The 13987-nt window shown below is 40.1% G+C and overlaps 2 protein-coding genes across 8 annotated transcripts in view; one reads left to right on the top strand and one right to left on the bottom strand.

Annotated features, from left to right (window-relative positions):
* The window catches only part of IFT140 (intraflagellar transport 140), an 83156-nt gene that overhangs the window by 32383 nt on the left and 36786 nt on the right, over positions 1–13987 (bottom strand). The gene's annotated exons all lie outside the window — the stretch shown is intronic.
* The window catches only part of TMEM204 (transmembrane protein 204), a 28998-nt gene that overhangs the window by 11262 nt on the left and 3749 nt on the right, over positions 1–13987 (top strand). Inside the window, exon 2 of the mRNA XM_065683576.1 lies at positions 3482–3637. Coding sequence (XP_065539648.1) covers positions 3482–3637 — 156 coding nt within the window. The remainder of the gene's footprint in view (positions 1–3481; positions 3638–13987) is intronic.

Below are 13987 nucleotides of genomic sequence, written 5' to 3'. Positions count from 1 at the left end.
AGACAACAATATCCTCATACAAAATATGGAAGGGAATTCAATTCTTGTAATACCTTATTCCATAAAAATAACTGTCTTTACATTTAATGAAATCACACCAGCTGCTTCCTCCTTATTCTACCTGTCATCATCCTGTAGGGGCTCCAACCTGGACCAAGTGCAACCTTCTTTCTGGTTAAAAGAAGCAGCTTCAGACATTTAGAGGGTATAAAATAACAGAAGCTGTTGGGTTTTTTTTTTTTAAGCTCATGCATATTATATACAGACAAAGCAACGGAATTCCTTATGGCTGTAAACCAACTATTTTTCTAGTTTGACACTACAGATGGCTCTGTTGACAAATCAAAGTACTTTAATACTAATAGCAGCAAGCCTGCTCTTTACTTAGGACATTTCTCCTTTGAAAGGTGTTACTAACTCTTCAACAAGCATTGATTTCAGGGTATTGGAGAAGTCTGTTTAAGTGGAAAAACAGAACACTCCAAATGCTCAGAGTTTTACTGATATTTACAAAGCTCAGCCATCTGAATATGATTCTGTTATCAACCAACATGCTCTGTGACCTGTAAGCATTCAACACGGCAAAAGATCTAAATGCTCCCAATGCTAGACAAGACAGTTTTGAAAGTTAAACAGAAAATCTTTGAGCAAACTATTTTCTTGAGTGAAATAAGCTTCCTCCCTGGTGAGAGATGAACTCACTAGGAAAACCAAAAAATACTTAGTATGTTATCTTCTTAACATTTCCTTTAATGTGAAGAAGTTTAATGGACTGTGGTTCTTAACTAGCTTTCAGATACAATACCATATTTTATTAAATTTTAATTAAATCATGAGTTGTTACTTAGAACACTGGAAGCTAAAGATACCCATGAGGAGAAAATAAAGGGTAAACTCATTTTTACAACTCAAAAAAGGAGACCAGACTCAATGATGACCACAATGCTTGTTGATACCAAGTTTTGTATTCTGCGCTTCCTAGCTGTCTCCTTGGAAGATCAGGAATCAAATTGTGTGCACCCACTAAACTTATAACCAGTTAAATTACTTTTGAAAATCTGGGGAATATTCACATCCAGGGTCTTTCTAACATATGCCAAACCTAAACACTGAGCTGCTTCTATTTCAGAATAGCAACAACATGTTAGCAAGAAATGTTGAACTGACACAATGATATTTAGAAATCCCACCTTTTGCTAGAGAGGAAGGAAAAGGATGAAAACAGGACATACATCAGGTTAACAGGAAAAGTAGGAAAAAAGCCTGACTAAAAGTACTCAACTTTGCAATGAATGTATTCCATTCAGTAGCCAGCTGGGAGACACATTTAATCAGGTTTCTGCTCAAGATTCCAGATATCTATGTCTGTAATTATTTCTGCATTTGTTCTTTATATTTAATATCGAACCACAGAATATCTCAAGTTGGAAGGGAGCCATAAGGATCACAGAGTCCAACTCCCTGATCCTTGCAAAACTACCTAAAACTAAACCATATGACTTAGACTATCGTCCAGACACTCCTTGACCTCTTGACAGGCTTAGTTCTGTGACCGCTACCCTGGAGGCCTGTTTCAGTGACCAACTGGCCTCTCGGTGAAGAACTTTTTCCTAACTTCCAACCTGAACTTCCCCTGATGGAGCTTCATTCCATTTCCTTGTGTCCTATTGCTGGTCATTGGAGAGAGATCAGCACCTCCCCTCCGCTGCCTGCCTTGAGGAAGGCAGTGATGTAGGAAGGTAGTTGACTGTGATGAGGTCCCCCTTCAGTGATGAGGTCCTCCCTCAGTCTTCTCTTCTGCAAGTGACCTTAGCTGCTCCTCAAGACTCTGCTCGAGTCTTGCCCTTGAGACCCTTCACCATCTTGGTCGCTCTCCCCTGGGCACCCTCTCATAGTCTGATATCCTTCTTGTATTCAGGTGCCAAAACTGCACCCAAGACTTGAGGTGGGGCCACACCAGTGTGTTGCAGAGTGGGACAGTCACCTCTCTTGACTGTGCTGTGCTGTGCTTGATGCACCCCGAGACATGCTTGGCACTTTCGGCTACCAGGGCATGTTGTTGACTCATATTCAACTTGCCATCAGTCCAAACCCCCAGATCTCTTTCTGTCTAGCAGCACTCCAGCCTCTCATCCTACAATTTGTACCCATAGCCAGGACTACCTCATTCCAGGTAGAGAATCAGGCTCTTCTTGAATTTCATACTGTTTGTGACTGCCCAGCTCTCCAGCCTATCCAGATCATTCTGTAAGGCCTCTCTACCCTCAAGGGAGTCAACAACTCCTCCTACTTTAGTATTGTCAGCAAACTTATTTAATGTACCTTCGATTCCTGCATACAGACCATTTATAAAAACATTAAAGAGCACTGGCCCAAAACTGAGCCCTGGGGAACCCCACAAGTGGCTTGGCACCAGCCTGATGTCACCCTATCTACTATAACTCTGAGCCCAATCTGTCAGCCAATTCCTCACCCATTGTATAATGAACTGGTCTAGGCATGTGCTGGAAAGTTTATCCAGAAGGATACTGTGAGAGACAGCATCAAAAGCTTTGCTGAAATCCAAACCCATCACATCTATTGGCTTCCCTTGGTCAATTCAATGGCAGACCTTGTCATAAATGGAAATTAAGCTGGTTAAGCAGAACTTTTCCCTCATGAACCTGTGCTGGTTGTGACCAATGACTGTGTTGTCTCTCAACTGCTTTTTGGTAACTCCCAGAATAACCTTCTCTTTAATTTTACTGGGCACTGAAGTGAGACTGACAAGCCTGTAATTACCAGGACCTTCCTTCTTACCCTTCTTAAAAACTGGGACAACATTTGCCAGCTTCCAGCCAAGTGGGACTTCTCCAGACTCCCAAGACCAATGTAAAATGATAGAGGTCCCATCAGCCAGTTCTTTCAGTACCCTGAGATAAATCCCATTGGACCCCACGTGTAGCTGGAGCAGCAAGTCTTGAACAAGTTCGGGTTGGCTAGGAGTTTATCATCCTACAGTCATGGTCCTCCAACACAGGGCTCCAGTGGTCCCAGGGCTCATCAGCGATGTTAAAGACAGAGGTGAAGAAGGCGTTAAATGTCTCTGCTTTGTCTACATCCCTATTTGTGATGCCAAACACACACCATTTCTGCCCCAAAAAACTGTGCCACTCATTACAGGTAGAATAAGGCAAAAGCCAAGCATCTCCAGGGTCATCCATGGAAATTAGCTGCTTGTTTCATACAAGATTGTTTTGCACTGAAGCAATACTTATGGGATGCTGTGTAACTAAAGGGAAGAGTCAATACACATCTTAAAGAAAATCTTTTCTTAAGCAGACCACAGGGAATGCGCTACAGCAGGGGGCTGCTGGATTACGAATAGTGTCAGAATAATTTTCTGTGGATTGACACATTTTACTTAGCCACTCAGCCAGGATTTTCTTATTCCCCATTTTGTATAATTTTAACGTTATGCATACTTCTTATGTTTCCCTAGTGCAGTTTGATATGATGCGTGCTTGCAATCTCATCGCCACTGTTGCTCTGACTGCTGGCCAGCTCATCTTTGTCCTGGGCCTAATGGAGCTGCCTATCATTTCCCAGGATACCCAGTGGTGGGAGGAGGCTATAGCTGCCGTGTTTCAACTTGCCAGTAAGTCCTCTTCTTTTTACTGATAGAAAAATACTTTGTCTTTACTAAATCCAGGTCAAAAAGAGTTTCTTACTTTATGAATCTTTCAAGTGACAAATAATAGGCAAAGCGGCCTAAACTTAAAAGTAAGCTCATTGTCTCTTAAAAGCTTTCCCCATGAGATTCTGTAGTACATAAATAGAAGCTTTTATCTTGGATATATCAGAATGAGTCTTCTGCCAACCAAGAAAAACAAGCCTTTATTATTTCCTATGAAACCAGGAAGGCAAACATGAAAGAAATTCACAGGATGCAAAGTAATCCCTCAGTTTAGCAGGACAAAATATACCAAAGGCTTGGCATATCTGAAAGCAGAGCAGAACGGCTGAGGAAAGTTTTGAAGTCTTGCTGAAATATGATTATTTGCTTTTAGCTAACTAAATTGTACTCAAGGACTGTCAGATGGATTTTGATAGACAGACACATCTGCAATCTAGCAAAGAAAGCTGGAGTCAATTCATAATATTGACTGCTATAAATAAAATTCCCACAGTAGCTTTCATGGACACAGACCACACACAGAATGAATGAGGAAAGGAGGAAATGGTTTTATCACAATTCCATGTTGACAGCAGTGACAATGAACTGTAAACTTTTTGCAATAATGCCTTTCTTTACTACGTAAGTCACTCATTACAGCAAGAGTCCAATCATTTAAAATAGCCATGCATGAAACTGTCATTAATGGAGTAGAACATCCAAGCTGCTTACAAGATCAGCTTAAAACCATATATTGTTATTAATGTAAAGTGCAGGTTATTTTTATGTAAATTTTAAATTCAACTTTAAAAACTCTGACAATTTAGAATGGTGTAAACCTGCTGAGACCTCAGGTTTATACTGCTGCATGATCAGAATCTAGTCATTGAAATAGGGTGCTCAGCAGTGAACACCCATTAAGGATGACAAACATGACAGCCAAACAGGAGGAGGAGTCTCAAAGCATCTGATCCAGCCTCAAGGAGCAGAGACCCTCAAGCAGAATTCAGTGCTACCAAGAGACAGATACAACCTTGCCATAACAAGATTCCATACAGCCTCTTCATGTACACCATGGTGTTTGCAACTCTGGATACCTTAGTTCTCCCTGATGATCGGTGTGATGTCTGCTCAATTCTTACTTACTCCCCTTCTCCCCAAAACTTGACATGTCTGTTTTTCCCAGAGCAGAAATGCATTCTGGCCCTGTTTAGCTGTGTTGTTTCATTGACAAACAGCACAGGGGACAGCCCTGGGCCTTTCTTCTATCAGGGCTGCTAATTTTAGACTGGGATTTTTTCCTTTTTTTTTTTTTTTTTCCTGTGCTGGAGTCTGTTTTAAACACAGTCAGAGAGAGACTGAAGGGCGCCAGGATATCCCGACACAGGAGAAGGAAATGCCTGCTATTACCTGTTATGCAAGCTGAACCTTGAAATCCCCAGCGCTGGCAGGGGAGAGGGGAGGGAAGCCAGAGTCAGAATGATTAACAAAACACTAATGAAGAAGCTGTTGAACCAAGGAGTTCATCTGCTTGCCTGTGTTCAAAAGGTGTGAAGAGATGGATCTGGCAGCATATGACAGTTACAGAGACAGACATTGTGCTGTATGAATCAAGAGGTCTCCCATCTGCAGAAATAATGCAGTGACTCTGCTGGCTATCCCTGCCCCCTCCTCCAACCTCCTCTGCAGTTATGCCATACTTTCCTTCACCGCCATCAGACGGTTTTCTGCCTTGCAATCAGTAACATGATACTCATTTTCCATCTCATTATCTTAATGAAGTTTTTATTTTAAACAAATTTCTTCCTGATAGCCAGAACAACCAGCTAAAGTCTTCTGGTATGTATACTTTCAAAAAAAAAGAGGGATGGAGTCATCACGTCTGCCATTATCCAATATAAAATAGACTTTTTGGAGATCTCCCTAGTTTTTCAGTGTTACATTAGTTGCTGACTACTTGGGTAATCAAGGGCCTATCTTTCATACTGGAATATGCCAAAGAAAGAGAGAACCAGTCACCTGTAGAATGAAATCTATTATTGTGGAGGAAGGCTTGAGTACATGGTTCATAATCACAAAGTCAACTCACAATTTTCTTATTTTCAGTCAGAGTTTACCTATTGATACATTATGTATGGGTTTCATCACAGTTTCGCAATGTCTGAACAAAAGTCCTTTTTGTTTTAGAAAACTAAGTGTATCAAGTATTCTGTTTGAACCCTACCACAAGTTGAAATCACCCATCTCTGACCCCACTGGAGTCTGCAATGATTGCAGGCTCCAGTGCTTTTCACTCCTGCCACCTGCAAAAGCATTTGACAGTCATTCAGAAAGGATGGACCTCTGACAGAAAACAAAGCCCCAGGAAGCAAAGAGGAAGGAAAGAAGAGAGGAAGCAGCACTGCTCCAGAGACAGCAATGGGATTCACACAGCTCTACAACCTCACACTTCCCCATGAACAGGAAAGTGAGCTGTTTGCTTTGGAAAAGGCATGTGGTGAAAATGGAACCAGTGTTTTATGTGGAATTTTGTGTCAATGCCCAGAAATTTCCCTCTAGAGGGTTTTGGGTTTTCTGGAGTTTTGTTTTTTTGTTGTTGCTGTGTTTGGGCTTTTGTGGTTTTTTTTTTTTATTTGTTTGTTTTGGTTTTTGCTTTGTTTCTTTCTCCCCCCCCCCTCCCCCCCCCCAGGAATTGTTACAGCCTCTTTGTGTTGAATATAGGATGAATAACAGAGCTGACAGAAGATCAGCTGGAAAGGGAAGTTCATAATAACAGGATAGGGAAGAAAGAGCACTTCAGAGAAAACTGAACTACTACAAGCAGTAACCTGCCAGACTGTATCAGACCTGAAGGGACTCCAGCCAAGTCTCCAACCTTGTACAACGGTGATTATCACAGACTTTAGAGTGAAATGTTTGAAACATAATGGGGAAAATCCAGGATACAATATCCCTTACATTAGAACTCATCCAAGTTTCTGAAGTCCAAGAATGGAATAAACCTGAATCACCATGATTAATATTCTTGCAAATCCATATTCAGCATTAAATTACTTCAGTACGCCAGATCATGAAGATTAAAAAGTTCTGCATTCCGACGGAGCTTGTCATTTACAGCCAAATTACAATCTCACCTCTCCTGAATTTCAAGGATTGCATTTCAGCTTTTTCCACTGTGTTTTTCTGCTGACAGTGTATTTCACTCCAGACCCCAAGAGGTTACAGGAAACTGGAATTTACCCATACTCTCATTTCTGTGCTATTAAACTGAAATGAAACAATTGTTAGACCATTTAACTTCTTTCTGGGTACTACAACTTTAGATTGGTTGACTTCCAGAAAATCTTAATGCAGATAGACCAGCAAAGCAGCTATTTGGAAAATATAGCTGAAGGTATCCATGATAGCAGTGTGATTTTGATTTTTGTATTACTTCCTCCCACCTTTTTCCTTCACAACACCCTCAAGCCAGATCTGTTCCAAGATGGAATCTATGGAGCTGTAAACCTAATACTTCCTGAAAATGCAGCAAATAAATGAGATACTGTAAATAACCTAAAAATCATATCAAAGAGAGAGAACTTAACTGCTTAATTTGTACTAAATGTTTCCATTATTTCTCATTTTTATTTCACGTCAGTGCCAAACTTGCTTGTTCTTTATGTGGACTGCAACCTAACAATAAAGCAATCTTTTTTTTCACACGCTTGCAAAGATCTCAGAATATAGAAGCCTATCCGACTTGTGTTGACTGAAATGGTTCAGGTGAGCAGCTGAACCAGCAAATTGGATGGGTGGTAGCCCAAAGAGTACATTGAACCCAACTGACCTGTCTATATTCTTCATGCCTGAATACTGATATATGAGTAGCAGGTGATTTGTCGTAGTATCTCAATGTCAAGGGCACATATTCTAATGAGAAATATGGTTAACAAATATATCACCTGATAAATATAATTTGGATGTGCAAGTACAGGGAACACCTTTTATGACAGACACAGCATTAGAAATAATGCAGTTATGCACACAGAAATGCGTGAAATGAGAAGTTCTTCAACTCAAATATCCACTTCATTGCTTACAAACATGCATATTACACACACACGGAGGTGTCTCCTAGCTAGATCCCCAGTTACACAATTCTTTGATGCACCAGGAGATGGACACAGCACTTGAAAAACAGAAGTAGATGACCACTGAAGCTTCCAGGAGGCTCACTTGTCAGTGACTGCTTCTCTCTGTACAAGTTGTTTTTTCTCAGGATGACAAGAGCTCTTACCTCTATCTGATAGAGTTTACTGCCACCAAAAGCAGAGCTTGCTTTGACTCCAGCTGAATCAAGGTGCCAAGTAATGTTTGCTGCTGACTTTCTGGGTGAAAGTCTGCACATTTATTCTTATGTAAAAAGCTGCCCACCAAAAATTACGCCTTATGCGCAGGGAATCCTTTTCAGCCTTCAGTTCAAGGACTGCCATAATTTCTAAGGTAAAAGCAAGTTCACTCTCAGTAGACTTGTTAAATAGTGCTCTACAACTCCCTTTGAAGATTTCCAACTAACTAAAGTAGAACCCACTGCCTTACACTGACTAAATTTCACAGCTTATCAGGTTAAAGACAAAAGTGGGAAGCCATTGTAATTCGGTGGTGAAAAGTGAATGACACGAGGGTTGTACTGCCCCTGAGAAGGCTGGTCTATGTAATATGCATGTTCATAAGCAATGAAGTGAATATTTGAGTTGCATAACTTGTCATTTCACACACTTCTTTCTGCATTCTAAGAGATGTTATGTTCTACCAAAATATTTGGAAGGAAATTTTTATTGTACTCAACAATATACCACTGAAAACTCAAAGGCCACTGAAGTCTCCACAGCACTTAAACCAAGCAAGAACACTTCTGCAGCTTCAGCTTGGTACTACAACTAAGAGATCACAACTACTACACAACTGTAGGGGCCCTACAAGAAATCTGGAGAAGGGCTTTGGACAATGGCTTGTAGGGACAGGACAAGGGGGAATGGCTTTAACCTGACAGAGGGGAGACTGAGATGAGATCTTAGGCAGAAGCTCATCCCTGTGAGGGCGGTGAAGTGCTGGGCACAGGTTGCCCAGAGAAGCTGTGGCTGCCCCATCCCTGGCAGTGTTCAAGGCCAGGTTGGATGGGGCTTGGAGCAACCTAGCCTAGTGGAAGGTGTCCCTGTCCGTGGCAGGGGGTTGGAACTGGATGAGCTTTAAGGTCTGTTCCAGCCCAAACCAGTCTGGGATTCTGTGATTTTTTGATTACAGAAGCTCCACATTTGCCTCACACTGTAGCAACTCTTTTTTGTGCCAAGCTGACACAGGAAAAGGTGTTGAGTAATCATTTACACAAGTCCTATAGCAATTGCACTTTGGGAATCTATCTCACTGTGAGAATGAGTTGAGTTCCTACAAGCAACTTATTCAGGCTTGTGGTTCATTGCAGCTAAATCATTCCCTGTAAATGTTTATGGGGCATGTAGAAAGGGGGCTGAAAACTTCTCCTTCCTGTTTGCAGTTATGCTGCAAAGGTGTGGGTTGTCAACTCCCAGCAGTCTGGCTGCTCTATTTTCCTTCTTCTCCCTTTTCCTGGCAGCAAAAGTCATCCTAGAGGACAAGCTGTAAAGAGATTTATAACTCCCAATATAGACTCTCTACCAACCCAGAAAAAAACATAGTGTAGATTTCTTCAACTGCACTATCAGTGTATTAATAAAAAGGAGGAATTTGAGTCAAGGGGTGTCTAAAAAGAAACCAATCCAAACAAACAAAACTATCACAGAAATAAAAAAGTGCCTATGAGAGTTCTTTTAAAATGGTAAAAATCTGTAGGTGGCTTATAGCCAGCTACAGTCAAACAGGAAATTCAGTATACAGATCTGAAATGTAAGTTCAAAAAGTAACATTTTCCCAACCCACCCTCATTCACAGTCAATGCTGTCCCAATCAAGTCTTCCTAATGAATTCGTTATCTGTTTCCTTCCCCAGTGAAAAAGCCCCCCCAGCCAGACTTGTCTTGCTACAGATGGGAAACAACTAGAGATAAACAGCAGCTCTATGGGAAAATAAAGTACTTTTAGTAATCTCATCAGGATTTTTAGTAAAGATGTGGCCTCTGTCCAGACTTCAGACAATACACAATAAAATGATCTGGAATTGACTGATGTACATAATTAAATTAATTCAAGGAAATTCAGCTATGCATCTGAAAGTCTTGTCATTGTTACAAAACAGAAATGAAACCAAACCAGATGAAAATGTTTAATATTTTCATAACTAAATTTAAGGAAATATTTTCCATAGCAGCCCTTTTCAAACTGTATCATAAATTAAGAGATCAAGAAGACTGATGGCAAGCAGAAGAATTTTCTGGTTATTTTTAGGAGAGTTACCCACAGGAAATAGTCTGGAAAGCTAACTGTCTCCTTTCAGGTATTTTATTGGAATACTGAAACTAAATTCAACGTCACAAATGTCTTTTAAAAAGTGAAAAGTCACCACAGTCAGTTTTAGTCATGGAGACAGAAGCTGTTCTTAATACAAGGTTAATATTTATAGGTACTTCTAACTGGTCCACATATCATCCAAAGCCAAGTTCTGCACTGGTATATTTACATTAAAACTGAGTCAAACGCATATTACACAAGCATCAATAGGAGTAGAATTCCAGCATAATTTTTCTTAAGAGTAAATTCTCATTAAAGTGATAAACTAATTGAATACTCAACAGTATTCAAAAGCACCAAATTAAAATGTTGTCAAAGATAACACAGTGAAAGCAGTAAGCAAAACCGGAGATACCAATATCATGAAAATGCTCTGCTTTACCTATCTTCTTAGTAAAAAGAAAGTATTAGTCAAACTTCAGTTTCATTCTCTTTCCTTAGAGCAACTGAGTATTCCTGAATCAAAGCACAAGGGTCTGAACCCAGTGGTACACACATAATTATCCATGAGGTTCCATCCAAACTAGGAAGACACCACTCTTCCATAGACTCCACATCCATATAACAAAGGAATAAAAAAAAAAAAATTTTTAAAAAATCTACTTTTCCTAAGAAAGAAGAAACTGTAAAGAAGTGCTAGGCTGGCACAACTAGAGCATTTAGTGTTTGTCCAGTCATTTAGAGAGCAGACTTGCTGCTAAATGTTTCATCTCAATTCCTAGCTGCTGAACACCACCACTGGAAGGGCAAGGAAAAGATAAGTAGCACAGTGGAACACTTTGCTTCAAGAAATCTGACTTTGCTGAAGTTGTTACAGACAAAATCCCTCCCTAGGGGGTTTCACACAACATCATCTTTACAATAGCAGCACTCAGTAAAATTTAAGTATCATTGTATGCAAATGCAGTCTTTTTGCATCAATATGATGTCTTCACCCTTTGCCCTTTAGTTCCTACATTCATAAATCCAATATCAGGTCATGCTAATATGAAATAAGAATGCTGGAAAATGATGGCATTTTTACTCTGAAACTCACATACACTGGCAGAACTGTAAAACTAATGGTGGAAACTCTCTACAGTAACGTGCTTCCAACTCTCCCACCTCCATCATGTTTTTCTCTCTTCTAAAATGTCAGTTTCTCTTCAGCCTGCAGCAAACTATTCTGAACAGATCATACATTCTTCACTCAAGAGCTGCAGGGACTCACTCCTGCTACCTGCCAAGCCAGGAGCTTGCAAACCCATTATCTTCCTGTTCCCCCCTGCTCAGGCAGTGGCACTGAACTGCAAAAAGACAGAAAGCCTCTTGCATGACCGGCTGCTCATCTGATCAGGGTTCAGGCAAAGGGCCTGTGAAGGGAAACAGTCTTGCTAGCATAGCGTTATTTGGGGACCTGTAAGGAAGCCTTACTGCTTCTTCCTGGTGGATGATTGCTCCATCGGACAGAAGAGAGCTCATGAAGATGGACAGTCTAGCATGGAAATGTGTAGCCATTTAGGACAGTAATCAGCTATAAGTGATATATAAGCAAGAAAGAAAAAGCTGAGTAATTTTGGGAAAAAGTTTAAATAATGGAAATGTTCCTATGGTGTTTATTAGCTTGTACTGTGCCGTAAAGAAATGTATATAGACCACTGCTGCTTGCCTTAGCTAAACAAAGAAAGAACGGGGCAAAACTGACGTCTAAGGAGCACAGTTCTTTCACGCTTGTGCAAACCAGCTTTTCCCAGCAGGTTTGGACAAGTAGACCTGGCTTTCAGTTTAAACTAAAAGTGCTAACCATCCATACTTCCCTAAGGCAGAGATAATGATAAACAGCTGTAAACCTGCAGTGGGAAAGCACCAGCAACAATTCCATACCTGAAAATTGAGCTGCAAGACACAACAGTATCAGGGTTACTCTGCATAACTGGTGTTCCTGAACCTAGATCCTTCTTCCAAGGAAGCCTCAAACATATAATGCAAGATAAAGTGGACCGTCGTTAATATTTATAACTGTCTCTCAGAGGTATCTGTAAGTGGTCACTGGTACAAACAGCTTAGTTCAAAGCTTCTCCTGCTTAAGGTTTTGTGATTTGCATCATACTTGAAAAAGAAAAATAAAATTTCACAGAAGCATAGAATGGTTAGATTTGGAAAATGACCTTAAAGATCATCTGGTTTATTCTTATTTAATGCTTTTTGGATTCTCTGAGAAAGTGTATGTGAACTGGAAAAGAATTCTGAAAGGAAAACTGATCACACACAGTTTTGTCATGTGCCAGACTCATCAGGAAGATGGGTTTCTTGATTTGTACCAGAATACCCTCCTTCCTGCAAATTTTAAACCATAAGAGAAAGAAACAGGTCAACAACTTGGCCATAGGAGGTGCAAGTAATATTCTTTTCCCTGTTTCATACTTAATAAGAAAATTGGTATTTATCACCCTTTGAAAAGTAGACTGCAACCTGTGGAACAGCAAAGCACTATACTATTTATCTGTATTACAAGATCTAAAGACTTCAAACATAGATGTAGACATACATATTCTCCCTACGAGCGCATTATGACTCGCACGCTCTGCTCCCAAAGCTCTGAAATACAAAACAGAGCACAGAAGTTTTATCACTTTGGTTGTACAGATGGGAACCAAGCCATCTCAGAAGAGAGGTTAAAAAAAGCTGATGTATTCCATTATAGAGTATCTGATCTCCCCCTCTCTTCTCTACCATATGCCTTAGGACAAACTGAACTTTGAGAATGACACTGGAAGTCAGGGAAAACTATTTTCTTTCTGAGCTCTGCTGCAATCTTCTTGTATGCCATTACCACTAACAATAAAGAAACAGATTAAAGTCATAAAAGACCCAGATAACACCAATCAGCAAAGTCATAAGAATTTAAAAGCAATTCAAGGAAACATCATAGAAAAGGAAGAGCACAATTTACTGTGGCTTCGAGGACAAAAGAAGAGTTCTTTGAATGCTGAAAAAAGGTGCAAACTTCACTGAGGATTGTGAATGCATAAGAACATTCCCACTTTCACATGGTGATGAGCTAAGCATATGACTATACAGAAAAAATAACTCCTTTGAAGAAGATCACTTACTTTCAACTCTATCCAAGAATGCAGATAACATCTGCCTGGCTCCAAGAGATCTGGATTTTAAAAGGCATGCATAGTCTGATATGTACCTCATACCATACTGTCATTCAGCAGTGATTACTGAAAAAAATGAGTGAAGATTTAAGCTTAATTGGTCAAAAGCACATCTTCTACAATTTTTCTATACTCAGTATATTTTTGAACAGGGGTCAAGAAACAACTTTCAAACCTGTATACTCTGAAATAATGCTAGATGACCACCTGTGTATTGGGAATCCATCTCCAACCTGGTTAACATTAGAAATAATTAATTAACATTAGAAGTAATCCTGCAGACTGAATTTGTGAGTGCTAGATCAGTGATCTCTGCAACTCAATTAAGTCAGTGTGCTTCATGTCACCACATTTTCCCCAGACGAAACTTGCTCATTTAAGACTAAGCTGAACCCTTAAATAACTACTAGACTTAACTGACGAAATCAAGGTGTTATTAACTGATGTTTTTACAATTCAGTTGACAGCCTAAAACCTATGTTAGACTTTTCCCAGCAAAGGCTACTGCAGAGTGGTTAAAGAGCAGGAAAGAGCTACTCCTCCTGTAAGAACCTATTTCCTCTTTATATATCCTTAGGAAGAAATGCCTCACTTCAAACCCGCTTTGGTCCATGGTATCTGTGGAACAGTGCTGCCTCAGGAGGAAAAGGTGTAGCAAGCAACTGAGTTACAAACTACCTTCTAAGTAGAAGCAAGAGAGCTGAGGATGCCAGATGTCTGCGGAA

This window comes from Lathamus discolor, chromosome 6 (assembly GCF_037157495.1).
Source record: "Lathamus discolor isolate bLatDis1 chromosome 6, bLatDis1.hap1, whole genome shotgun sequence".
Taxonomy (NCBI): Eukaryota; Metazoa; Chordata; class Aves; order Psittaciformes; family Psittacidae; genus Lathamus; species Lathamus discolor.
Note: the sequence above shows the minus strand (reverse complement) of the source record. Positions and strands in the feature narration are given on the sequence as shown.